This window comes from Rhinolophus sinicus, linkage group LG15 (assembly GCF_036562045.2).
Source record: "Rhinolophus sinicus isolate RSC01 linkage group LG15, ASM3656204v1, whole genome shotgun sequence".
Classification (NCBI taxonomy): Eukaryota; Metazoa; Chordata; class Mammalia; order Chiroptera; family Rhinolophidae; genus Rhinolophus; species Rhinolophus sinicus.
In genome coordinates, this window is record NC_133764.1 from 37,325,427 (window position 1) to 37,352,751 (window position 27,325).

At 52.9% G+C, this 27,325-nt stretch overlaps 1 protein-coding gene across 4 annotated transcripts in view; it reads left to right on the forward strand.

Moving 5' to 3' along the window:
- MGAT5B (alpha-1,6-mannosylglycoprotein 6-beta-N-acetylglucosaminyltransferase B) overlaps positions 1-24,512 on the forward strand; it is a 66,053-nt gene extending 41,541 nt beyond the window's left edge. For 3 of the 4 annotated variants that reach the window (XM_074319630.1, XM_074319632.1, XM_074319629.1), the window contains 9 exons: positions 1,481-1,612; positions 2,946-3,079; positions 7,328-7,458; positions 15,025-15,180; positions 16,078-16,224; positions 16,402-16,518; positions 20,875-20,949; positions 22,226-22,482; positions 22,994-24,512. In XM_074319630.1, coding sequence (XP_074175731.1) covers positions 1,481-1,612; positions 2,946-3,079; positions 7,328-7,458; positions 15,025-15,180; positions 16,078-16,224; positions 16,402-16,518; positions 20,875-20,949; positions 22,226-22,482; positions 22,994-23,192 — 1,348 coding nt within the window. In that variant the 3' untranslated portion in view covers positions 23,193-24,512. The remainder of the gene's footprint in view (positions 1-1,480; positions 1,613-2,945; positions 3,080-7,327; positions 7,459-15,024; positions 15,181-16,077; positions 16,225-16,401; positions 16,519-20,874; positions 20,950-22,225; positions 22,483-22,993) is intronic. The other variant, XM_074319631.1, reaches the window with a different exon arrangement.
- The last annotated feature ends 2,813 nt before the right edge of the window (positions 24,513-27,325 follow it).

Here is a 27,325-nt window from a genome sequence, read left to right on the forward strand (position 1 = left end):
GCAGCCAAGATTCTGACATGGGAGGGGAGCCAGTGTGGGGAAGCTCAGTGAGTCTGGGGGGCATTGGCTGGTGGGGGAGAGCACAGAGAAGGTCCCTCCCCTCCTCTGCCCTTCACTGCCCAGCACAGGCCCACCCCATGCCTCAATCCTGGTGGCAGACAGCTCCCCTGACATCTTTCCATCACGGTTTTGTCATGAGGTTGCCATAAATCTCATTGAAAAGGTGCCTGTCTGGGCAGTGTGCTCAGGGGACAGTGTACACAGCGCCCCTCTCCCGTCCCCAGCTTCTGATGGTGACATGCTGAGCATGATCTGAGACAGTACAAAGATATCCAGGCTGGTACTTTTCCACATGACTTAAATTGTCTCAAGGAGCCCAGAGATGTGACCCCGGAAACTGAGCAACTGTGGGCCTTTGCCACTGATGAGACAGTGACCTCGTCAGAGCTCCTCACGTCCCGCCTGAGTTTGCTTGTCACCTGGATCCCTGAAGGGGCATCTGGACCATGAAACCCAGGGCGGTGGGAGTCAGTGGAGGTGGGCGGCTGCTGTGGGACCCCCAGAGAAAGGGGGGCTTCTCTGGGAGGCCAACACCACTCCCTGCCTGGCTCAGGTGCTCTGAGTGGGGCTCCAAATGCCTCCGCACCCCCTGCACTGGGTGGGAGGTGTCGGCAGGCCAAGCAGGGCTCCTGCGTGTGGGCAGAGGGGTTTACACTGGCAGCTGTGGCCAAGTCCTCAGGCTCCGGTCAGACGACCCGAAGGCTCCAGCGCTGGGTCCATAGAGGCAGCTCTGTCCCAGGTGGAAACACTTGTGTGAATGACCTGGCAGGTGGAGTGTACCTGTGGGTCAGGGCGGGGCATCTCCGTGGGCCAGGAGCTGGTCAGCAGAGCAACATATGTTCTGAGGCAGGGGCCTTGGGACCCTTCAGCTCCAAACACGGCAGCTGTGCTCAGGACCACAGCGGGCATTTTGGCATCTTGTGCCTGCTGGATCCCTGAAGGGGCATCTTGTGCCCGCCTGGATCTCTGAAGTGGCATCTGGACCATGAAATGGTCCATCTTGTGAACATTAAAAGCACCCCCTCTGGGCAGACACAATCCTGCAGGGAGTGCATTTGTGGGAATGAACAAAAGGCACCTCTTCATCCTGGCAGTGGCCAGCCAGGTGCGTGGCAGCACAGCAAGCTTGCCCTCTAGCCTGGGCTGGACCTCAGGCGCACTTGCCCCTCGTTAGAGTCTTTTGTGCAGTGAAGAACCTACATAGCTGCACATGGCTGCCCTGCTCACTTTCTTTCCAGGAGTCGGCCAGTACTTGTGTACAACCTTGCCCTCCTTTGTAGCACCCCCCTCCCATGTTTATTCTGGGCTGTAGGAAGCAGGGCGGGCACCAGGACCCCCAGACGCAGGGCCGGTTGGGAAGGTGGGCTTCTGCAGCCTGTGGGTCCCTGGGGGCTCAGACTCTGAGGGGCTCTTCTCTCAGTAACTTAGGGGTGCCGCCAGGCCGGGGGAACTGCCCGCTCACTGTGCCGCTGCCTTTCGACCTCATCTACACCGACTACCACGGCCTACAGCAGATGAAGCAGCACATGGGACTGTCCTTCAAGAAGTACCGGTGAGAGGGCCACGGGCGGTGGTGGCAGCATGCAGCAGCCCCCCCCCCCCCGCCCAGCCTGCCCCCGCGTTCTGGCTGCCAGCTGGCCCCCAGGGTGGGAGAATTGCATGGTCCCGGGTTCTGCAGTGGAAGGAAGGCTCTGTCTGCCTTCTGCCCTGCCCCTCCCCACCACCATCATCCTCCAAGGAGCTCTGCTTCCCAGCTAACTCGGGGACAATTAATAAACCACAGGGAGTCCTCCAGTGGCCCTCTGCTTCCTGGCAGGCTGAGGGGTGGGGGTCAGAGGTTACCTAGATGGGGTGGGGGCAGAGGAATTGCGGGGAGGAGTGGGAGTGAATGGGCCAGTGGACAGGGGCTGTGACCTCTGCTGTGTGGGGGCCCAGCCCCCACCCCTCCCTGTCTAGAGGAAGGCCAGTGCCTTCTCTGGTCTCTGCACTCAGCAGGACACGGGTTTAATATAGCACAGGGAGCCCTGCTATTTATTACCTTTGCTCCAGTCCCGATGACTATCCCACATGATTTTATTAGGGAAAAAAAGTGACAGGCGGCGTTATTGCTTTTATTATTAATGCATGTTCTCTGAGCACTCGGTGCCTCCTCCTCCCTCCCTGCTCCTTCTCTGGGGGAATAGTGCCGATGTCAGCACTCTGTGGGCGATTCTGGGTCACCGGGAAGGAGCAGGGTGAGGGAGCTCCATGTGGGGCGTCTAAGTCTCAGGTGCCCACTCATGGCGGTGGATGGATGGAGGGGATGGCCCTGGGGCTGTGGCCATTGAGAGCAGCCTCAGGATGGTTCAGAGCTGGGAGGTCCACCTGAAATGGTCAGACTCACAGAGGAGAGGGGACTTCGAGGCACTGCCTTCCCAAAGATGGGTTTGTGGCAGTGGCTTGTCCCCCCAGGGCCCTACCCTTCTGCATCTCAGCCAGGATAGGCCAGGCCCATCCTGGGGGTGGCAGGTTCCTGGGCAGAGGGGCTGTAGGCTCAAGTGACTGTTGCTTCCTGCCCAGGAAAGTGCAAATTGGACAGGTGACCCCTGCGGCATTGGGGAGGGACCTCTCCTCCTAGGCTCCCTGGGGGCAGCTGTAATAACTAACAGCTTCTGGGTCAGTGGTTCATGGTTCAGATGTATCCACGTGGCCCTGAGATAACCGGGCTGTTGTCCCCACCTGACAGGTGGGGAAGCTGACCCAGAGAGCTTAAGGCACCTGCCTGTGGTCACACAGCTAGGTAGTGTCTGAGCCCAAGCTCTGACCACACATTGTATGACCTGACCAGCCATTGGCTGCTTGCAGTGGGAAGTTGCTGACCCTGGTTCCTGGTCCTGGGGGGGCAGGTGCCGAATCCGGGTCATCGACACCTTTGGGACAGAACCTGCGTACAACCACGAGGAGTATGCCACGCTGCACGGCTACCGGACCAACTGGGGCTACTGGAACCTCAACCCCAAGCAGTTCATGACTATGTTCCGTGAGTGTCCCGGCCAGGTGGCGTGGGCGGGGATCAGAGCAGCTGGGGCCTCTCGTGGTTCTCAGAGGTGGCACCGCAGGAGGCAGGGTCTCATCCCTCGCTGTCTTCTCCCCCCTGGGCAGGGGGTGGGACACGCCAGGCATGGGTCTCCCCGAGGAAAGCCTCCTTCCCCTTTCAGCCAACGTGTGAGCTGGGAAGGATGCCTCTGCCGGTGCTTGGGGAGCAGGGAGCATGGAGGGAGCAGCCTGGGGGCTTCCAGCCTGGCTTGGAGGAACCTGGGGACCTTTCCAACAGCAGCAGGACATGGCCTTTGTCCTCTAGGAGCACACGTGGCTCTCGGAGAGTGGCTGAGCACAGTTCCAAGACAAAGAGATTCTGCGGCCTTCCAGAAAGAGAGGCCGAAAGTGGACTGGGTGGTGAAGGGGCAGGACACACAGGCTTTACTAAGAGGAGGGAACAGATGTAGTGAAGGTGGATGTGGAAAGAACCGCAAGCTCTTCAGTAGGCTCCAATGTTGGCTTTAATAGGAAGTGAGGCTGTAGGCAGAGGCTGGGTCCCCTGTGGTCCCCCTCAGATGATGGGCGTCAGGCAAGGAATGCAATTAGAGCTGATCTTTAGCTATTTTTAATGCGACTTTGAAACATATACACACACCGACTTACCCTCTTAAATGCAGCATACTGGAAATAACCTTTACTTGACAACTCAGGGTCAATTCTCTATCTCCCTGGCACAGGGGCCAGCCCTGGGGGGATGGCAGAGGTGTGCAGAGCTGTGTCCCCTTGCTAAGTGGCCTCTTCTGTCACTGTTTGATGTCGTGCTTTTTCTCCTTGTTGGGAGCCTATCAGCTGTCACTTTTAATTGTTGTCAGTGAATCTGCCTCTAGCAGCATCTTGCACGAAATTTGTGGCTCTTTGAAGGCTCTGGGTCAGAAAGGCAGATAAACACCCTTGGCAGGATTGTCTCTAAATTAAAGTTCTAAGCAGGGTCCTGAGGGACTCGCTGTAAGGAAAGTAGCTGATCTTTACTTAGCCTGTCAAGTAAATGCATCCCTTTCAGATGCTTAGGGTCTTCTGTTGACTTACTGTCCAGGTTCTAGGCTATGGTAGAGGCAGGGGCAGTTTTGGGGTATGTAAGTGATGGTTTGACGGGATCCCAGAATGTTGGGAAGGCGGGAAGTTTCCTTGGAATCCTGATGAGGAAACTGAGGCCCGGAGAGGCAGTGTCCCATGTGAGGTCACAAGGCCCTGTGGGGACCGGACTCCCTCCCCAGGGCGCATTGCAAGGTTGCATGAGCCTTCTCCAAGAGAAAAGTGACTGTCCTAACAGGTCATCTGATGACAGTGTGCTCCTGGGGAGTGAACGGAGTGGGGAGGGTCCCAAGGAGCAGATTGTGGAGGGGAGGGAAGTGGGAGGAAGTGGTGGTGCTCCAGGCGGCGGAAAAAGCATCTGTGATGCAGACAGGAAACACTATAGAGTTAAGAGCCTTGGAAAATTAGCTCACTCAGAAGGGAAGCAGTGAGCTATGAGGCTGGAAAGGACAGGGAGGGCCTGGGAGCAGAGGGTGGGGGTCTTTTAGCAAAGGTTCCTGACTTTACATCGGACACTGTAATCCGAGGTTCACTGTAGGTTCTTGAGCTGGGGAATGTCGTGGAGAAAAGGTTTTTTGAGAAACATGATTCTGGCAGACTGCAGATGGTCAAAGGAGCAGTGGTAGAGGAGGGGAAGCAGGAGATGGATTAGAGGCTTCCGCAGTAATCTCTTAACCCAGTGAGAAAATGGGGACATGTCCCGGGGTAGAGCCCACTGGACGTGGCGGTCAAAACCTGGCAAACTCAGTCATCCTCCAAAACTCCAATCAAATGTCTCCTCTTTGTCATCACTTTCACTGATCCCCTCATCTCCTATTCCAGGCAGCTTGTTTTCATAACTCTTAAACCTAATTCTGTTAAAGCATATATTGAAGCATATGAGTATTATTTGCTTATCCATTTATATCTGCTAATAGATTATGAATCACTCAAAAAGGAGCCATTGACTGATGATTTATCTTTATTTCCCTAGAGCCTATCGAGGTCCTCAGAAAATGTTAATTGATTGAATAAATTAAAGAAAGGGAAAACAAAAGCCAGAGAAACTTGCCGGTTTTAATGAGGTACCAGTGCAGGAAGGAATTCATGAGCAGACCTCTTTCCCATCTAGCCAGTGGATTTCCCCAGTGAGCTACCTGGGAGGCTGGCTGCCTCTCCTGGCCTTACCCTTGCCCTGGCCCCAGAAGCTGTATGCTTAATGGTCTCTGTCATTTTAATTGGTTGCAATACTCCTGTCCCACACCCACTGGTTTTGCTAATTGTATCCTAAATGTGCTCCTTCCGGTGCAGTTGGTGGAATGAAGGATTCTTCAGCTCTGAAAATAGGGAGGAAATGGCACTCAGGGAACGAGGCCTGGCTGGCAGCCGGAGCTGGAGCCAGAGGGGCAGGAGAGAGGATGGGGGCCGAGCAGAGAAAGGCGGTCAGGGAGGGTCTGGTCTGCCTTCCTGGGGCCCCTCCCCACCTGGGACACGACTGCTGCTGGTGCCCTGACCACGGCAGCACTAACTCCAGGCCCCTGGGGCCCCTCCTTATGCCTCTGAAGCTCTAAGAAGAGCTCTTTTGTCTGCAACCAACAAAGACCCATCCACGGTGGTCAAATTTTGAGTCCCAAGAATGTGTGAGCTTTCTGGACACTTGGAGGGGAAACCATCACCTCTGCTAAGATGCACCAGACATTGATTGTGCCTTTTTGTGGGTGTTCAGGGGTGGGGAGAAATACTACTTGAAATCCACACATTTAATTAAAGTATACATCCCAGTTTCGGAAATGCTGCTCAAGTGTGAAAAACATGCATCTAGAATGAAGAAGCGGGGTAATTAGGATCAGGGCTGTTCTGGGAAGTCCAGAATGTGTGGCTGCTGCCACCCTACTGGCCACAGCCTCTCCCACCCGGGAAAGTCGAGTAGATTTGATGGGGCTCAATACTCTCTCCGAGATTGCTCCTGGTGCCTTGCAAATGATGGCACTTGTGCCTCCACCTCCGTTGCTGCCATGCAGACACTGACCGGTGGTGACACTTGGGCTTGTCTGAGGAATTGGAGCAGGAGCCCAAATGCACCCCCTGGGCTGGAGTGCTGGGTTCTGGGGATGAGAGGAAGCCACGAGCTTTAAGGGAGGCCTGACCACAGTGGATGGGGCTGCAAAGGGAGGGTGCATGGACCCCGGAAAAGGCTTCTGGAAGGAGAGGGCGTGGCATGTGAGGGGGGGCTGACGGCTGAATAGGATTTCCTCATCCAATAAAAGGGAGGAGGACACGCCAGGCAGAGGAAAGGGAGGGGCAGAGCTCAGAGGTGTGAGAGTGGAGATGTGCCCACACATTCATGAACCAGCAGCCAGCTGTCCCAGGTGCCGGGGACACAGAAGTGAACAAGACAGCTCCTGCATTCACGGGGCTTATATCCTGACAATGGTACACAAACAAATCAATATACAACGTGTAGTCAGTGAGCACCCTGACAAAGACTAAGGGCCTCGTGAATAGAGACCTGTATGAGAGAGGGAGTGTGCCTGGCAGTGTCTGGGTCGGGGTTGGTATGAGATGCTGTCGAAGGGGCGAGGACAGGGGACAGATCCTGACATCCTTGTGGGGACTTTGGCTTATGGGGCCACTGCAGCGTTTTGTGTAGGGAAGGGACCTGATCAGACCTACATTTGAAAGGATCGCTCAGGAGAAAAGACAATGCCAAGAGGACTGCAGAAACGGGGCAGCGGTCACAGTGGTCCAGGACCAGGGCACAGTGATGGCAGTGATGGGAGAAACCCCACCTGGGATAGCAGGCTCTGCTGATGGATGCACGCGGAGTGAGAGCAGAGGGAGGAGCCAAAGCAAACGGGAAGTGGGACTGTGATGAGAGCAGGGTCCTGGCTGGGTCACATGGGCCCTTGGCTTCATCCGTCCCGTGCCTCAGTTTCCTCATCTGAAAACAAGCAAGGGGGACTAGGTGACCTCTCAGATTTCCTTCTGCTCCAAGACTCTGACCGTCTCTGGAGAGGGACAAGCTCAGGGCCAGGGCACAGATGGGTCATCTCCCTCCCCACCAGCCCCCTTCCGCATCCCTGCCAAGCGGGACCCCTCCCATGGGAGCTGTCCTGATAGGCCCAGGTGTGTCCTTGGCTGTCTGGTGACCCCCTCCTGACCTGTGATCTGGCTGCAGCTCACACCCCGGACAACTCCTTCATGGGCTTCGTGTCTGAGGAGCTCAACGAGACGGAGAAGCAGCTCATCAAAGATGGCAAGGCCAGCAACATGGCCGTTGTGTACGGCAAGGAGGCGAGTATCTGGAAGGTGAGCATGGCTGCTGCGAGCCGGCCCAGGCACCAGTCAGCCCCTCCCGGGCCCCAGGCACCAGTCAGCCCCTCCCGGGCCCCCAGGCACTCCCGCCTCCAGGACTCGGCTTCCATCCATCAGAAAAGAGGTCCCTAGCTGCCGTAGGAAGTACTGTCCTGGAGGCTCGTAATTTGTCCCCCTCGTCACCTCCATTCTCTGCCACAAGCTCAAATGCCCTTTATGGAGGAGTGCGACCTAACCCTCACCCCTCCCTAGGATGGATCCACAAACACTACGCCCAGCAAAGGGGGTTTGCACTAAACTTGGAGACTCTGTGGGATGGGAGGCACTGGAGAAGGCAGGAGAGGAGTTGAGATTGGAACCCCATCTTCAGGGCGGGGTCCCCAGAAAAGTGCTGCCCGTGTGGGAGGTGCCCACTTACCCGGTCACTGACCTGTTCTCTCTCCTCTTTTCTCTGCGCCCTGGCAACGAGGCAGCTCCAGGTACGGTGATTTTGCTGCGCGCTCCTTCCTCCTCCCACTCCCCTCCCCTCTCCTGCAGTCTCCCCGGGGGTGCTCCGGAATCGGCTCGCTGGGGCTCGTGGCTCCTGGGGACGGACCGAGGTAGGGACGAGGGTGGTGGGGACAGCAGGGTTCCAGGTCTCTTTCCTGTGCCCTCTGTGAAGCGAGAGACAGGCGCCTGGAGGTCAGGGTCCAGTATGGTGGACACAGGGCAGCTCCTAGGACGGCTTATTGACCTGAGGCAGGTAGTGAGGTAAAGGTTGGTAATCAAGATGCCGACCACGGCAAACTTATTCTCAGACTGTATTGCTTAGGATAAGGTTGAGAGCTAATAGTGATTTAAACAAGATGGAAATATGTTTTCTTCCCTGTTCAGACTCTCGTGTCAGCCCAGGGCCGGTGTGGACCTCCTCGGTCTTCTCACCTGTGGACCTGCACTGTTTAGTTTCCACCCCAAGTCTTGGGTCGTGGTTTAAGATGGCCACAAACATCTCAGTCATTCCATGTGCACTCCAGCCAACAAGGAGGAGGAAGGGGCCAAGAAGGGCCACGTTTATGGATGCTGCCTGGACATTACACTGTCTCTTTCCCACACTGTCCCCTGGCTAGATCCCAGCCACGCAGCCCTGCCCCCTTTCAGGGGACATGGGAAGGGGCTCTGCTCCAGGCAGCCATATGCCCAGCTCAGTGCTGTCATTCTGTGACTGAGGAAGGAGGAGAAAGGAGAGATTACGGGGACATCTCATGGTCTGTGTCACAACCCTACGAAGTCATGGCAGCAGCTAATATTCCTTCACTCAGAGCTTACTGTGTCCTAGGTGCTCATTTATTTGCCACACTGTGAGGCAGGTACCACATGTTATCATGTCCTCTTACACATGAGGAACCCAGGCACAGGTCAGAGTGACAAGCTAGTAACAGGCAGAGCTGGGATTCGAACCCACATCTAATTCCAGAGCCAGCACACTTACCTCCAGCTCTGCATAGCCTCCCCCCTTAGGGAGCAGTGGATCGTGGCAGAGAGAAACTCTGGAGGCAGGATTGAAGGCCCCAGACCTGGGTTGAGATGTCAGTACCCACTGTGGGCTGTGGGGACAGGGACGAGAGGCCCTTCTCATAGGAAGCCCAACAAGCTGGCTGCCAGGGAAGCCTGGGGCCTCTGGGAAGGGGGATAGCACAAACTGTGTCTGCTTTTACCAGAAAACACTGTTAAGAAACTCCCCCAAGAGGATGAGCGGTTATGATATGGGAGGACAAAGGTTTTATCTCTAGCCCTGGAACCTCTGTGGTAGCCGGGAGCAAAGCTGTTTATCAGGAGGCCTCAAAGAAGCTGCTTCCAAAAAAAGACAGCTTTGCTCTGGTCTTTGTGACAGAAGTCAGAGGTGGCTGGATGGTAGGAGGATGAAAGCAGCGTCCTGGGACCAATGCTGTCCAGAGTTCAGGGGCCCTGGTGGCAGAGAAGTGGAGGAGGGAGGTGACACCAGGTCATCACATCCTATGGAAGTGGCAGCCAGGATCAGGGTGAGGGTTTTGGGGGCCGCAGAGGCCTGTCTGGTTCTGGGTCCCCAGGAAGCAGAGCTTGAGGCTCAGGCTTAGATAATGCTCTTTTATTAGAGCATGAAGTGCCAGGGAGCGGGAGTGAGGCCCGGAGAGAGACAGCCGGCTCAGGCGCAGGGCAAGGCCTCCCTGTGGCTGGAGGACACATTGCAAACCTCAGAAGAGCCGTCTGCGGGAGCCAGGAGGGTTTTCAAACTGCAGGTTGCAACCCGTGGATGAGTCACGAAATTTACGCAGAGCTCTGGGGTTTTGTTCCTCAGCTTTATTGAAGTAAAATTGACAAAGAAAAATGACATGCACTTAAGGTGTACAACACAACGGCTTGAAACGTGTCATGTTGTGAAATAAGGACCACAATCAAGTTCATTAACACATCCATCACCTCACATCGTTATGTTTTTTTTGGTGTGGAGAACACCACAAATTTCTCAGCAAATTTCAAGTATGATTAACTACAGTTGCCATGCTGTACATCAGATCCCTGAACTGACTCATCTTGTAATTGGAGGTTGGTACCCTTTGACCAACGTCTTCACAGGTCCCTGTGACCCCAGCCCCTGGCACCACCTTGCTACTCTTTATTTCTGTGAGTTCAACTTTTTTAGATTCCACGTGTAAGTGAGACCATACAGTATTTGTCCTTTTCTGTCAATTCAGAGTGTTAGCTAGCCTTTTAAAATGAAATAGAATGACAAATAATAGAATTGTAGAATATCAGAGGACCTTATATGTATTGAGTAAATAATGGTTTTGTGAAACTTGAAGTTTACATACAAATGTGTGTGTGTGTGTGTGTGTGATGGAAAAATGTTGCTGAATAGTATATGTAACACGAACCCATTTGTGCACATGTATGTGTTTCAAAGAAAATGTCTATATGCTAATAATGCATCACAAATCTGAGGAAGGTACACAAAAAGCTTAATCATAGCTGCTTCTGATAATGGGATTAGGAAGTTGAGTGGGGAATTTAGCATTTTCTTCATACTTTACTTTGCTGTTGAGTTTTTTTTTCTGTGAGCATGCTCAGTTTTAAAGTAAATAGTCCTTTTACATTTAGTGTAGTTACTGATATATTTGGCTTTGAATCTACCATCTTACTAGTTGATTTCTATTTCTTTTTCTTGCCTGTTCCATGCTCTTTTTCCTCTTATTTCTTATCTTTTTTTCCATTGATATATATATATTTAAATCCACTCCCCATTAGCTGAGTAATTATGCTCCCTTAGTGGCTCCCCTAAAAATTATAGCATGCATCCTTGACTTGTCAAAGTCTAATATAAATCAACACTTTTACCTTTTATGGGGTAAGAAAAGAACCTTAACATGCTTTAATTGTATCTCTCCAGCTTATATGCTTATTTTATTTTAATTTCCTAAAATTTTTCTAAGCTGTCTTTATTTCACCTTTATTCTTGGAGGATATGTTTGCAGTGTACGGAATTCTAGCTGTGTGGTTATTTTCTTTCAGCATTATGAAAATATTCTATTGTCTTCTGCCTTCTATCATTTTGTTTGAGGAGTCAATGTATGTTCCTTTAAAGGTAATTTGTCTTTTTTCCTCTGCCTGCTTTTACAACCCTTTTGGTTTTCAGCGATTTTACTATGATTTGCCTCTGTTTTTTTTATTTTTTATTTATCCTACCTGGAGTTTGTGGATCTTTTTGAACCTGTGGTTTGATCTTTCACTAGTTTTAGAAAATTCTCAGCTATTATCTCTTTAAGTATTGCTCTGGCCCAATCTCTCTCCTTCATTTGTCAGACTCCATTTACACATCCATTAGGTCTTACATTCCTTTCTGTAATTTCCACCCTTTAGTTTCTCTGTACTTCATTCTGGATATTTTCTTTTGTTCATTCACTAAATGAATTCTCTCTTCAACTGTGTTTAATCTTCTATTAAATCCGTCATTTAGTTATTCATGTCAGTCATTGTACCTTTAATTTCTAGCATTTCCACTTGGTTTCAAATCTTATCTTCTATTTCCTTGACTATAGTCAGCATGTTTATCTTAAAGTCTGTGTGTGGTAACTGACTCCAGCTTCTAGCTCTCCTATGGGTCTGATTCTATTGTCTGTTTCTCTTGGATTTTGATCATACAGTCTTGTCTCCTCGTGTACTTGATTTTTTTTTAAATCAAGGTACTTAAATCTTTTAATTTAAAAATAGATTTTTAACAGCTTTATTGAGGTATAATTGACATGCAATACAGTAAGCATGTTTAAATGTGTAATTTTATAAGTTTTGACATATATACTGGTGAGACCATCACCACAGTCGTGATGGTGATATAGCCACCTCCCCTGAAATTTTCCTTCATCCCTTTGGCATCTCTTCCTCCTGTCTCTCCTCCTCATCTCCACGCTACCAGTGATTTGCTTTCTGTCACTAGATTAGTTTTCATTTTCTATAATTTTATATAAATGGAATCATATGGCATATACTCATTTTGTGTGGATTTTCTCCCTGAGCATAATTATTTTGAGAGTCATCCATATTGTTGCATGTATCAATAGTTTTTCCTTTTTCATAGCCAAGTAATATTCCATTGTATGGATTTACCGCTCTTTGTTTATCCGTTCACCTATTAATGGGCATTTGGGTTGTTTCCAGCATTTGGCTGTTACAAATAAAACTGCTGTGAACATTCACGTGCAAATCTTTGAATGGACATATGCCCTTATTTCTCTTGGTGAAATATCTACAAGTGGAATGGCTGGGTTATATTGTAAAATTATTTAACTGTTTAACTTTTTAACAAAAGTGGTTGTACCATTTTACAGTCCTACCAGCAGTATATGAGAGTTCCAGCTCCTTTAGAAATTCATCACTACTGATTATGGTCAATCTTCTTAGTTTTAGCCATTCTAACAGGTATGCAATGGTGTCTTCTATGGTTTTAATTTGTAATTCCCTAATGACTGATTTTGAAGATATTTTTGTGTGCTTATTCGTTTTCCATATATCGTTTTTTGCTGAAATGTCTTTTTAAAAATTCTGCCCATTTTAAAAATGGGGTCATTCATTTTGTTGTTGAGCTGTTAGAGTTCTTTATATATTCTGGAATATAAGTCCTTTATCAAATATGTGCTTTGCAAATATTTTCTCCCAGTGTGTGGTTTGCCTCTCTCTTAACAGCATCTTTCAAAGAGCAAAAGTTCTTCATTTTAATGAAGTTCAGTGTTTCCTTTTATGGACTGTGCTTTTGGTGTCGTACCTAAGATAGCTTTGTCTAACCCAAGGTCACAAAGATTTTTTTCCTATGTTTTCATCTATACATTTTATAGTTTTAGGTTTTACATTTAAGTCTGTGATTCATTTTGAATTAACTTTTATATATGATATGAAGTATGGATTCAAGTTCTATTTCTTTTTTTGCATATGGATATCCAGTGTCCACGACCATTTGTTAAAAAGACTATCCATTTTCCACTGATACGTCTTTGCACCTTTGCCAAAAATCAATGGATCCTACACGTGTGGGTCTATTTCTGGACTCTCTCTCCTGTTCCATTGATTTATCTGTCTATCTTGATGCCAGTGTCACACCATCTTAATTGCTGTAGCATTATAGTAAGTCTTGAAATCAGGTAATATAAGTCAGCTCACTTTCTTCTTATTTTTCAAATTGTTTTATAGGTATATTCTAGGTCCCTTCCATTTTTAAATGAGTTTCAGAATCAGTGTGTCAATTTCTACAAAACAAGCCTGCTGGGGTTTTGATTGGGATTTCATTGGTTCCTTTTTATTTTTGTGTTTTGATTCCTGGAAAATGAGTATGAAAAATTATAGAAATCATTTGATGCTCTTTTCTTCCCGAGAGGATTTACTTTTACTTCTACTCTGGGTTTTCGGCTGTGGGCTCTAGCAATCCCGGATCACCTTAGTCAATGATAGTGATTGAGATGATTTAAAACAGATTCAGTACCTCAAACGACCACCCTAGTCCTGGTCCACCCTTTCTTCCGAGGTGTAATTCCTTCGAGTTCCAACCCAGTGCATGGGGTTTCCATCAGGGTTCACTCCCCTTGGCAGAGAACTCTGCCTTCTGTCCCCCCGCTCTGCAAGGCCACCAGAAACTCTGCTCCATCACCTAAATGCTGTCCCCAGAATCAGCAGGTACCCCAGAGGGAAAACTGACCCCAACACTGGCTGCAACAGTCTCCTTTCCTTTTTCTCCTGGATCTTGGCCTTGAAATTCCTCATTCTCTGGTAGATTTTCAGGGCCTTCACAGATGTTTTCACATGTTCCCAGCTTTCCTGGTTGTTCTCAGAGGCAGAGCTAATCTTCATTACCTAGTGTGCCACTACCCAAAATGGAAGGCCTCCTTATGAAAAATTTATAATTTGTTTTTCAAAACATGAATTATTAATTATTTTGATGTGTATCAATAACATTCTTCAAGAGCTGTAGTTTATAGACCAAACCCGGGCTGAAGCTCCTTGCAGACTGACAGTGGGAGAACCGTGGGTTCTTTTTCTCTGACCTGTTGGCCTGCTGGGAACCAGCCCTCCCTGAAAAGAGCCCCCTCCTGTAAGCCGCCCTTCTCCAAGATCCTGAAGCTACTTTCCTGTCAGCTTATCCCTGCCTCTCTTCTGTGAGCCTCAAAACCCCCCAGAAGTAGAAGCCAGCAGTAGATTCTGTGCTTATCATATCCCTTTACGAGGCCTTATACTGACTGCAGCTCCCAGCTCAGGGCCTGGCCGTAGGGTCAGATGGGGCCCAGAGGCTGAGGTGTTATCTGTTCATCTATGCTCTGCCTCCCTTTATCTCCTTCCCCTGAAGGCTGGGTCTGTTTCCAGCCCCCTTGGGTTGAGGAGAAGCAGAGCCTGGATTTGGGACTCTTGGATCTGGAGGGGCTGAGCCTTTGCTAGTTTGTGGGATTTTCACTCACAGGTGTCGCCCATGAAAACAAGTACTGTCTTGACCCTGCTGTGATCCCAGCACTGAGCTCAGTGCCGATGCATAGTAGGTGCTCAATAAATACGTGTTAAATGGATGAATATGTGTATAGGTAGGTGGATGATGGATGGATGGAGGGAGGGAGGGAGAATGGATAGACAGGATGGATGGTGGGTGGATGGATAGATGCATGGGTAGAGGGAAGGATGAAGGAATGGATGGATGAGGGATGAATAGATGGGCTCCAGAGAGTCCCCATCTCCTCAGAGGTCCTTGGAGGTTATCAGGAGTTCAGGGGAGGCCAGGCAGCTCTACCTGGATGCATTTCAATGTCAGTCCTCGTAGAGCTCCTTTGGAAAGAAAACAATTCCGTGGCAAAAACAGTCCTGAAGGCTTTGGTCTTGTCCAACCTCTGCAACTCACAGACGAAGACACTGAGGCTCGGAGAGGAGAGCGGCTTTACGCAGGGTCACACAGCTAGTTAGTGTCCAAACGAGGACTGGCCCCACATCTTCCGACTTCAAGACCAGGGGTGTCTCTCCTGCCTGCTCTTCCTTCTGTGGCTGGGGCGAGACTCCCATCTCCTCCTCCTCGTCTTCCAGGGGAAGGAGAAGTTCTTGGGCATCCTGAACAAGTACATGGAGATCCATGGCACCGTGTACTACGAGAGCCAGCGGCCCCCCGAGGTCCCAGCCTTCGTGAAGAACCACGGCCTTTTGCCACAGCCTGAGTTCCAGCAGCTGCTGCGCAAAGCCAAGGTGAGCCACCCCCTTCACCCTCCTCACACCAGCCCGGCCACAGACCCCGAGGGGGTCGCCCCTACATCCCGCCAGCCTCACTCACAACCCCTTCCATGTGTAGACTGGCCCAAGCTTGCTCCGCTGTCCTCAGCCTCATGTCCGGGGCTGGCCAGAGCTGGGGGCAGGAATGGGGGTGCATGCCAAGCAGGGGAGGCCCCACAGTGAAAGGCTCAGGGACGGGGAAGAGGAGTTGGGCTCCCCACCCGCCCCTTGTCAGTACCAGTCTAGCCCAATGGACTTCTGGGTCAGGCCCTGCTTTTGGCCCTGAGTGTCAGCTGGGGGCTGAGGCTGGAGAGTCTCTAGCCAGTTTCCAGGTCCTTTTCTGATCTCACCATGGCTTCTTTTCTTGGGCTTCTTGGATGTATACGTGTGTGTATAGGTGTTGGGGTGGGGAGAGGGTACCTTTGTGCAGTGAACACCCTGAACGACCTTCCACGGCAGCCGTAGGTTCCGAATCATTTACTGAGTGCCCTCTGGAGGCCAGCTCTGTGGGCAGCCCCAGCACGAGTTAGGTGCTGAAGGAATGTTTTTAGGGTAAAAGCGTAAAGGTCCTTTGAGGTCAGCTGTAGGTGTGGGTCTGAAGCCGTCTAAACGTGAGTCCCTCACTCTTTTTTCCTCCCTTAGCCTGTTAGAGCAGGAAGAGGCGATTGATACTACCTAATCGGACCTCCTCATTTTACAAATGGGGAAAGCAGGGCCTAGAGAGGGGACGTGCTTGTCATGGCTCCCAGCTCGTCTGTCCCCGCTCACTCTCTCCTGTGAATGTCCCAGCCCCAACCTTGCCCCTGGCTTCCTGAGGCTCCTGGGCTGTGGTGCCCAGCTTTCCCTGAGCACGTTGCCACCTGGCTTCTTCAGCTCTTCGTAGGGTTCGGCTTCCCCTATGAGGGCCCCGCCCCGCTGGAGGCCATCGCCAACGGCTGTGTCTTCCTGCAGCCCCGCTTCAGCCCGCCCCACAGCTCCCTCAACCACGAGTTCTTCCGAGGCAAGCCCACCTCCAGAGAGGTGAGTGGGAAGGCCCCAGGCCCCAGAGGGGGAGGATCTGACATGGGGACGCCTGCAGCTCCTGGAAGGGGGAGACTGCAGCGTGGGGTGAAGGGACAAGTGGGTGGGGATGCCTCCCCTTAGCCCTGCCCAGCCTGGCAGGCCAGGGGGAGCTGCCTGTGGCCCCACCCCGGCCAGGTGTTCTCCCAGCATCCCTATGCAGAGAACTTCATCGGCAAGCCCCACGTGTGGACCGTTGACTATAACAACTCGGAGGAGTTTGAAGCAGCCATCAAGGCCATCATGAGAAGCCAGGTGAGAGTCAGCCGGGTCGGTCCGCCCCAGCCCACACGGTGCGTCTTTGCTATGATCAGAAAAGGATGCCCCTCTTGTGAATTCAGACTTACAGGCCTGGGTGGCATAGATCCCCACTCACCAACGTGGGGGACAGGGGAGGGGGAAATGCGTTTGTGCAGTGTACCACCTTACATGGCAGCCCTGGGTTCAGAATTATTGATTGAGAGCATTCCTGGCACAAGTCAGGTGGTAAGTGAATGTTTCCAGGACGAGTGCATGGAGGTTCTTTGAACTCGTGTTGCACTTGGGCCTGTGGCCCTTTAGCAGCACACCTCAAACTATACTGTGACACGGACCAACTGGGGATCTTGTTAAAATGCCAGTTCAGATTCAGCAAGTCCAGGATGGGGCTGAAATCCTGCATTTCTAACAAGGCCTCGGGTGGTGCCAGCCCAGCGCCACCCTTTGAGTAGCAAGGGGGTAGAGCATGGCGGGTTTCCTTTAGCGCGCGCGCGCGTGTGTGTGTGTGTGTGTGTGTGTGTCGCTGTGTGTAAGTGCATGTGTGTAGGTGGGGCTGAACGTGAGGAGAGGCTCCTGAAGCCACACATGCCTTGTGCTCTCCTGGTTCCGTCGTTTAGGGAAGGGGTCAGACCCTTGAATGGCACTCTGCTCACCACCATCCCTCTGGACCCACTTCTGCTGTGGCTCAGTCGCATGGCTGAGCAAACAGAACCACTGCTGCCCAGCGTCCCCGCCCCTGTGCAACAGCATGTTCCCTGAGTGCGGCTTCCCTGGGAGGCTGTACTGCTTGGGGTGGGCCTGGGGCAGAATTGGAAACCATTAAACTTGGTAGGTCAAGGGCCGCCACAACCGAGTGACATGATAGGTTCCTTCTGCAGGGGAGAGCCCTGCCCAGGGAGGACACAGAGCCGGCCAAAGTGTCTGCTTTCCCAGGGGAAGCTGGGGCACTGCTGGGCTCAAGGGGATGGATCCCCTATGGGGTCGTGAGGGCTTAGCTTTGGGCCCAGAGCCCTGCCTTGTATCCCGACTCTGAGGCAGGGTTGCATTTTTTAGCACCCTCCCTCCCCTGCCCCTGCACTTGGTGCATCAGTCACTCCCACTCGAGACCCCAGCCTTACTTAGTCCAGCCCCTCAGCAAATGGCCCCCAAAATTCCATACCTACCCCAACCCATCCTACATCCTTCCCTCCAGTCTATTTGTGAGTGTTTTTCTAGTGAAAGTGACAAGAAGGTCACCAGGAAACTGGGTACTTATCCCCCAACCCCATCCGTCAGCACCCTCACCTGCCCCTTCTGAGCTGAGCAAGCCAGAGCCAGCCCTCAGGGGGGGGCTCTCCAGGGAGCCTCACTGCTGAAGAAGGAAGGCTGTTTTGTTTCGTTTTTGAATTTGAACCCAGTTAGCCACCCGGAGCCCTTCTTAGAAGGTGCCTTCTTTCTCAGGGTCCACATTTTGCACGAGCAATCCTCCAAGGCGTCCATGCCAGAGAGCAGGGGCAGGGCAGGGGCAGGGGTGGGAGGGGCCAGGAAGGCTTTGCCCACCCCCAGGGCTCAGGTCTGGCCCAACCTCCTCGATTGTTCGGGATACCCAGCCCTGTGGAGAGCCCATTTCCATCCACAGAACAAAATGGAGGTTTTTTGGGGGGTTGGAGGGGAACAAGTGAACGTGCTCACCCACCTATGCATTATTGCTAGTTGGACGCCCAAGAAATTGATAATATGGCTGTCCTGGGGCGGGGGCTGGGTGTCTGGGCTGGGAGGGAAACTTCTTTCATTGTTTTCCCTTTGGATTTGTTTCTTTTACATGAACGTCTGTTTAATTTTGTTAAGTAGTTAATTAAAAAATTATAATAAAAGGGTGAAAGTATTGTGAATCCACTGAGCTGAGATATGCAGCTGGGCCCCAAACCAGCCCACGGCCCCTCTGCTTTCAACCCCACCCTTCATGGGCCCCAAGCTGCCTCTCAGACAGTTCACCCCCCACCTGAGAATCACCTGGAGAGATGTTTACAACTCCTGGGCAGATTCCTGGGCTCACCCTGGGGTGGCCTCGGAGTGTGCATTTTAAATGTGCACCCTTAATTCTGGTAATCCTTTTAGAAAAGTGACTTAGGGACAGCTGGCAGCAGCTGAGAGAGCCAATGAGGGCCACCTTCAGGGGCCTATGGGGTGAGGGGAAGCAAGGAGGGGGAGAGGCCTAAGGCACCCAGCCATCTGTCCCCCAACTCCAGTGTAGGGGCCCTTCCTGTTGCGTCTCGGCCTCAGTGGGTTTGCCCGTTGGCATCTCTGTCAGGGTAAGGCCGTTCAAGGTGAGAGGAGAGGCCTCGTGGGCACCTGCCTCCCGCTTCCTCCCCACTCTCAGCATTACGGGCCTCAGTTCCCATAGGACCAGCACCTGCCATTCTGTTGAGACTGATTACGGGCACACCTGTAATTAGACCTAACGGGGATAATTTCCAGGCAGGCTGGCTCCTCCAGCGGGAGATTCATGGCAGGTGGGACGTGGCTGGCGGAGAATGCTCCCCTCACCCAGGGACCTTTGAATTATTGTCTGACGGCGGCTTTAAACCACATGGGGGGAATAACAGCGGGTGGGGGGGGGGGCTGCTGCTGTGGAGCAGGCAGAGTGACATTTGGAGAGGAAATCTCTTCTCTAGGGGGTTTTATTTATAACCAGCGCGTGAAGCCTTGTACCCAGGAGATGTCCCCCAGAGGTGTCTGAGACCTGGGGGCAGCAGCTGGTCGCTAGGGCCTTCCTGGGCCATCGGCTCCAGAGGACAGCAGATTGCGACCAGGCTGTACTGAGCTTAGGGCTAGAGGCAGCCCCGGTACATTGGCTGTGACGTGGTAGCTGGGTGTGGGACTGGGGAATCCTCTGGGAATTTGGAACTGTCGCCACCCACAGTGCAGGTAAAGTCAGAAATGGGGACAAGGTCATATGGGTGGGGTCTCGTCCCGAGAATCAGTTTTGGGGGCCAGGACCTGCTTCAAGGGCAGCAGTGGCTACTTTTCCCCTGGGACCCTCCTCAGAATGAGTGTCGGGGACGTCCCTGTGGCCAGAGGGCCCAGGATGGGCCTCCAGCCTTTCAAGGTAGGGTCTACAGGAAGCAGGGCCCACCCAACATGGCCCGAGTGGCTGTCTGACACCACCCACCTCTGATGAGGCAGGAGGGGCGTACAGACTTGGGCAGAATTGTTAGATTTAACTACCTGGGCCCAAACTTCCGGATTTCTGGAGCTGCTGTCAGGAACATGGCACAGATAGAGATGGGCTGGGCTGGCTGTGGTGCTAACACACACCTGTTGGGGGTGGGGAGGGTGAAGGCTAACGCATACCTTCCTCTGAGGTGGGGATGGTCCATCCCATGTCCTCATCTGGCCAACCCTCCAAGGTGGCTGTGGGCTGGGCCTGCGAGGGCTGATGTGAACAGGGAGGGGCTGGTCAGGTAAGAAAGGCAGGCGGTGGGGTACCTGCTCACGGGAAGTGGACACCCCCTTTATCACCTCTTCCCTCTGTTCCCCTTGCTCCTCTGGCCCCAGCGACTTACTCTACCCACTCCCATCTGCCCCAGCGTAGGCTGCTTTAAAACTTAGATATTTAGACTGACGGTCTGTGGCTTACGCTTGGGGTGTGTATCTTATGTAGCTCCCAGGAGCCTGGCCTGGGCAGGAAGCTTTACAAAAGTCATCACATTCCATCTGGCTGGGAGATGCCCCGTTGTGTAAATATTCCTTCTTCAGCAGGATACAGTCAGAGATGGGGGTGCTGTTTCCCGAGCGACTACGTATACCGGGCACTGTGCCAGGCAACAGGGGATCAGTGGTGAACAAGGCCTGGTCTCGGCTCTAGAGGGGCTCATAACCTGAGAGACTCGGAGAAATGATGACACAGACGCTAATTCTATGCTGGTGGAGTCTGGGGGGCCACAAAGGAAAGTGGTCCTGTACCGGGTGGGGGCGGGGCTCAGGGACTGCTTTCTGGAGGAGGTGTCGCCTAAGAGGGGAGGCTGAATCCCTCTGGGTTGGCTGTGGGAAGAGCAGGCATCATAGCCCAGGGCCTGCTGGAGTGCTGAGTTTTCCCAAAGGGGAGAAGCTCAGTGCAGCTGGGACCAGCGCAGGGAGGGAGTGGAGAAGGGTCACCTGGCCTAGGCCTCGTGGGTCCTGAGCCCCTAAGAGCCCCTGGAGGGTACACTGGGGATCAGGAAATCTGAGCACAGTCTCTGTTGGATGGGGTGGTTGGCTCCCTGGGCACAGGTTGTGGAACCCACCAGGTCTCTGCCCCCAGTGCCAAGCATGGCCGGGCCCCTGACAGCTCAGTCTCCTCTTACCCCATGTGTCTGCCTGTCTTTCCCACAGGTAGACCCCTACCTGCCCTATGAATACACCTGTGAGGGGATGCTGGAGCGAATCGAAGCCTACATCCAGCACCAGGTAGGTGGGCCCTCCTCCCCTGGGACCCTCCTCAGATCAGAGGAGGGGCCAAGCCAGCACATGCCCAGGAGGCTGCCCCTGCCCTGGGCGCTGCATCCATTAAACTCCCTGCTCTTTCTCCGTCCAGTCTTTCCATTTCCTTCCTTTCCGCAGCCGTGGGGTGGAGGTGGGCAGGGAAAGCAGTTTGGACTGCTCTGCTCAGAGGCCAGGCCTGAGGGGCCCCTGCCCTGGGTCCCCAGCTTTAGAGCTTCAACCCCATATCACAACACAGAAACATAAGGAGTTTTCCTAATTATACGTTGTTTAAAAGTTTTGCAACTAATTGAGTACATGCTAAGTATGGAAGAGTTGGTGAGACTGGCCAGGGGGATTAAGACCTCTGTCCCAGAACCCCAGGAAGGGCTTGCTGCCTCGAAAGCAGAAGCCCTGCCCTCCCCCGGAGAGATCCGTACCTCCACAAGGGTCCACAGGCAGCCCAGGCAGAGCACTGCTCTTTGAGGCTCCAGGTCTCTGGGGTGATGCCTGGAAGCAAGCTGCAGGGCCTGGCTGGGCTATAGGAGCAGGTGGGTGAGTAGCTTGCTTATAACTATTAGGTACTCAGACAGATAGTATGTGTCCTCTCTCTGTGCCTCGTGCCCGGCCTCACAAACATTAGGGGCTGGAGAGTGGTTCTAGCCCATTGCTTTACAGATGGGAATACTGAGGCCCCCAGAAGGGAGAGCTTGTTGAGGTCCGGGCCAGGGCCAGAACCTGAGACTCCGGGCTCCCAGCCACCCAAGGGATGTCGTCATCATGCCCACAGAAAAGCATATGCTGGGTGCTGCTGGCCTCTGGAGCTGACTCCTGCAGGGAGAGCTCCTTGGGGGCAGCCCTGTTCTCTGTCCCCACTGTAGGTGGGGCACTTGAGCCCTGGGGTAGAAACCCTGAGCCTAACCCAAGGGTGACCAACAGCCAGGCAACACAGGGCAGACAGCATGGAGACAGACCCAAGTCCCAATCCTGCTTCTGCCAGCCAGCCATGAGGCCCTGGGCAGGTTCCCTGACCTCTCTGAGCCTCTGTTGCTCCCCCATAAAACAGCTGGAGATGTATCAGTACCTGTTTGGTAGGGCTGCTATGAGGAATAAATGAAATGATGCCTGGAAGCCTGCCTGACAGTCAATAAACTCCCATTGGTGATGCGATTGCGTTGCTGTAATTGTAAGGCCACTCCCCCATGTGTCAGCCAGTGGCTTCCGGGTCCCATTTCCCCTTCTCATCCTGCTTTCCTCCTGGCAGGACTTCTGTGCAGCCTCAGGCCCGGCCCCACCAGGGGTCCGAGCCCCACAGAGCCCCCTCGTCCTGGCGCCCAATGCCACCCATCTCGAGTGGGCCCGAGACTCCGGCTTGGCCCCCAGGGCCTGGCCCCCAGTGTACTCCCTCCGGGCCTGGCTGGCCGCCGCTGGGAGGGCCTGCACGGACACCTGCCTGGACCACGGGCTGATCTGCGAGCCCTCCTTCTTCCCCTTCCTCAACAGCCAGGACGCCTTCCAGAAGTGAGTGAGCCCCCGCCCGGCCCCCCTTCCTGGGTTGGCCCAGCTCACCAGGACATCCACCCAGGCCCCAGCCCTGCCTGCAGTGGAGGGGGGTGGTTATCTGTCCTAGTGAGTCAGGGAGGATCTGAAGGGACTTCTAGTCAGCTATCCATGTCCCGGCTGCCACACTCTTGGCAAAGCCTCAACCCCAAAGCACCCGAAAAGCTCACTGCCCTCCTCCATCCTTCCCTCAGCCTCCTGCCCAGCCTGTCTGGGCATCTTCTGGGTCTAGGTCATGAAAGCTGCCCTCAGTTACTCTTGATGGGTCAGCCTGTGTCCCGCCCTCCCGGCCACCCTCTCTCCTCCTCTCTCACAGCAGGTGGGAGAAGTGGTGCAGCCCCAGGTTTGCCCTGGCACCTCTTAGAAACATCTTCCTGAGCCTGGGGTGGGATGGACCAGGGACAGGCAGTACCTGACTGGGGCAGCCGGCACCCTGCCCACTGAGTGACTGCTGCCTGTGGTGCCCGCCCAGGCTGCAGGTGCCCTGTGACAGCACCGAGTCAGAGATGAACCACCTGTACCCCGCCTTCGCCCAGCCTGGCCAGGAGTGCTTCCTGCAGAAAGAGCCTCTGCTTTTCAGCTGTGCTGGCTCCAGCACCAAGTACCACCGGCTCTGTCCTTGCCGAGACTTTCGCAAGGGCCAGGTGGCCTTGTGCCAGGATTGTCTGTGAGGGCGCCCACCCGGCTGGCCCTCCTGCCGCAGGAGAAAGCACCAGCAGATTCCAAGCTCCAGCTACCCACCCGCCCCTTGATGCCCCAGGCCGGAGCTTCCTGCCTAGGCTAGGAAGTGGGCAGAGCAGGCACAGGTTAAGGGGGATGGCATCTCACCCCCATGCCCAGTGCCCACCCTAGGCAGTCTCCTCGTTCTCATCCGGCGGCTCATGGGAACATTGTGACCAAGAAGCTGTGGGCTTGGTCAGAGGGTTCCATGGGCCCAGGAGCAGGTGTCGGAGGCCCCTTGCTTTGTGCAAGGCCAGATCTGGACCAGATGGAGAGAAGTCCTTCTTGGGCCCAGGATGGGGCCTTTTGATGATGTTCAAGAGAGAGACAGGGCACGGCCTGCCCGATGGCCCATGGAAGGGTCCAGGGAGTGGGGTGTGATGCATGAGGGGTCAGCCTTGTCCTCCTGGAATTGTTGGGGGTGTGGACAGACGGGGCAGGGGACTGCAGGAAGGCCAGACTAGTGGGCCTGTTCCTGTGAACTCTTAGCACCACCCCTCCCTCTCTCCCAAACTCCCCTCCCTGCTGCACTTGGGGACCACATTTGGTGCAGGGACCCCTTAGACCCTGGGTTGAATTGTTTCCCTCTCCTGCTTGTTCCAACTCTCTTCACTTTGGACTTCTCCTGAAACCCATCCTGGCATGACTGCGATTCCAGACCATGGATTTGTTCCCAACGCTTCAGTCCCCTCCCCACCTCTGAGAACAGGCTCTGGGACTCCGCCCCCAGCATCTAATGGGGCTTCTGCCCCTGGGCACCCCCGGCCCAGTTCCTGGCTGCCCGGGCCCGCTAACCCCCATGTAGCCCCCCACCCCATCAATTCTGCATCCGTGTCCCTACTTGCAGCTTCCAACCACCTCTGGATCCACCTGTCCACCTGTGTGTGGCATGCCTGCCCCGGCCCCAGGATGCCCCCCTACCCCACCCCGAGCCCAGAGCCCTGCCTGATTAAACAGGTCAGGCCCTCAGAAACACTGCCACCCCACCCTGTTTTATAATCCCACTCCCTCCCAGGGCCACCCCACCCTGCCCACCTGGGCCTGCCCCTCCACCCTTCCAGGGAGGCAGCCCCTGGGCCCTGAGAGTCAGGAGGGGGATGTGCCCCACCAGAGAGCCCTCTCACCGCCTGGGCGGCCAGCGTGGCTGCAGAAACTCAATAGTCATCAAGGGCCTGACCTTCGGGGAAAGCAATAGAGACTCTCTTTTCTCTCTCTTTTTTTAAAGATTTATTTCTTGAAATAATAAATATTTTATTGGGATGTGAGGTGCAGAGGAGGAGCTGTGCTATTTCTCATCTTTTCCTGGGGAGCCCAGGGTTGGAGGAGCGAAGGGGTGTGAACACCCAGCCAGCGAGCAGTGGGGTAGATATCTGCGGCCCCGGCCAACATTTTTGCTTGGAGCACACAGTCTGCAAAGCTGAGGCTCTCTGCATCAGGCTGCCCAGAGGAAGTCCCTGCAGGTGCTGGAGACCCATAGACCCCCACACTGTGACGCCAGGGTCCTGCTTGGCCAGCAGCGCTGTGCCCAGGTCTGTTCACAGGTCCTTTGCCCATTTTTAAAGCGGGTTGTTCATTTTCTTATTGTTGAGATTTTTTTTTTTAAAGTGTGTATTTCCAGAATCCATCAGCTCCAAGTCAAGTAGTTGTTTCAATCTAGTTGTGGAGGGTGCAGCTCACAGTGGCCCACGTGGGGATTGAACTGGCAACCTTGTTGTAAAGAGCACCGCGCTCTAACCAACTGAGCTAACTGGCTGCCCCCTTATTGTTGAGTTTTAAGAATTCTTTGTAGAGGGACCTACTTTTGAATCCCCTCTTAAACTTTTAAGGAGGTGAGTGGAATGGGAGGTGCAGGGGCAGGCTGGTAGCAGGACAGAGAGAAGTCTGACTCTGGAAAAGAAGAACTGCAGTCAGGGTTCGAGGCCAGATCCCGGCGAGAGGGGGGCACGCTGCAGGCTCTCCAGCCCTTCCTCCCTGAACCGAAGCTGTCCGCCCCCTGCTCCAGCCACCGCTCCCCGACTGAATAGCAGAGGAAATGACAGGCACTGGGCTGTTAAATCCAGTTTGTGATCATTTGTTACGGGAGCCACAAGAACTAACATAGAAGGGGTCAGATGTCCACACTGCCTTTCAAGATGATAACCCAGAGGGCTGAGCGGAGTGTCCTCAGAGTCAGGAGTCGTAATGGCCCCCTGGCCAGGACACTGGCCCCGGCACAAGGCCCAGTCTGTCTTTTCTCAGAGAAGCATGGTGCTTGCTCAGTAAGAGTCCCAGAGGACAAAGAACGCTGGCCCCCAGGGCTTCAGACACATTGTGAATCACACCAGTAACCCCCAAAATAAACACGCAAACATGGGCCCTCACGGCATCCAGGCGCTCAGCAGAGGGAGGATGGTCCCGTGAGCCTGACCCCAGGTTGACTCTGGGGCTGTACCCCTCCTGCTGGATTCAGCCTTAGATCACCTCCCTCTGACTGATACAAATAACCCTGACTTCTGCACATGTTTGAATATTGGGCTCAAGAATGTATTCTGCCTGTTCCGTTCTGCCATCCTCAGAAGGTGGGAAGGAGGAGTGCGTAGAGATTGCCAATTCCCAGCCCTGTCTAAGGCTGGATTTAAGCATCATTTCCCATCTTGTTCCGTCCTCACCATCATTCATTCATTCAACAAACATTCGCTCAGCACAAGTGCTTGATGCAGTGCTTGGCCCAGAGGCACACGGCCTCCCACCTAGTGCTCGTGTCTTGGGTACCAGTGTCCAGGGTCTGGGCCTGCTGAGACTCGCTGGGCTTCCTGAATCTGATGACACTTGCTTTTCACCAATTCTGGAAACTGCTCAGCCAGTATCTCCTCGTATTTCGCCTCTTCCACAAAGGCAGACCAGCTTCCTCAGCTCTTTGCTGGAACACTTTCTGCTTTTTACCCTTTTATTAAGGCCGTGCTCCGTGAGAGGCCTGGCCCTGTGCAGCAGGCATCTGGGTTCCCCACCTCAATCCCAAGGCCACGCCTCCGTCTCCATGGAGGGAGCAACATCCCCACCCCTTGGTCCCAGGGCCTAGCAACTCCCTTCAGCTTGCACACCACACTCACTTACCATCGGTTTTCAGTCTCTGGCAGCAGGATACCCTCTGTCCTGCAAGCGCAGCTCTGTCTTCACCTGACATTGCTGTTTGTGGTGGTTTCTTTTATTTTCTGGTGTTTGGTAAAGAAAAGTTTTCCAGTTACCCAGGCTGAAATTGGACTCCGTTGCTAACCTTCAGGGGCGTTTATATTTAAAGAGTGGCTTCTATTGTGTGGGACAGAAGAAAGAATGTGGGCGTTAGAATCCTTCACCCCTAGGCCCCAACCTCATCTGACACTTTCAGTTTCCTATTGCTGCTATAACAAATGACCACAACTTAGTGGCATAAAACAGCGCAAATTTATGATTTTATTGTTTTCTTTTTTAGAAAGATTTTTATTAAAATATAGCTAACATACAACATTATAGTAGTTTCAGGTATACATCATAGTTATTCAACATTTATATACCTAAAGAAGTGATCGCCATGATAAGTCCAGCAACCATCTGACACTGTACCACATTATCACAATATTATTGACTATATTTCTCATGCTGCATGTTACATCCCCATGACTTACTTGTTTTATACTTGGAGATTTGAACCTCTTCTTCCCCTTCACCTTTTACCTCCTTTTTAAATTTTTCAATGACAGATGACATTCAATATTATTTTAATTTCAGGTGTACAGCATAGTGGTTAGACGTTTGCATAAGAAGTGATCGCCCTGACTAGTACCCACCTGGCACTACATACATATTATTACCGTACTATTGACTGCATTCCTTATGCTGTACTTTACATCCCCATGACTACTGTGTAACAATCAATTTGTACTTCTTAATCCCTTCCCGTTTTTCATTCATGCCCAAACCCCCTCCCATATGGCAACTGTCAAAATGGTCCCTGTACCTATGAGTCTGTATCTATGAGTTTGTTTATTTTGTTCTTTAGATTCCACATATAAGCAAAATCTCATTGCATTTGTCTTTCTCTGTCTGACACTCCACTCAGCACAATTTC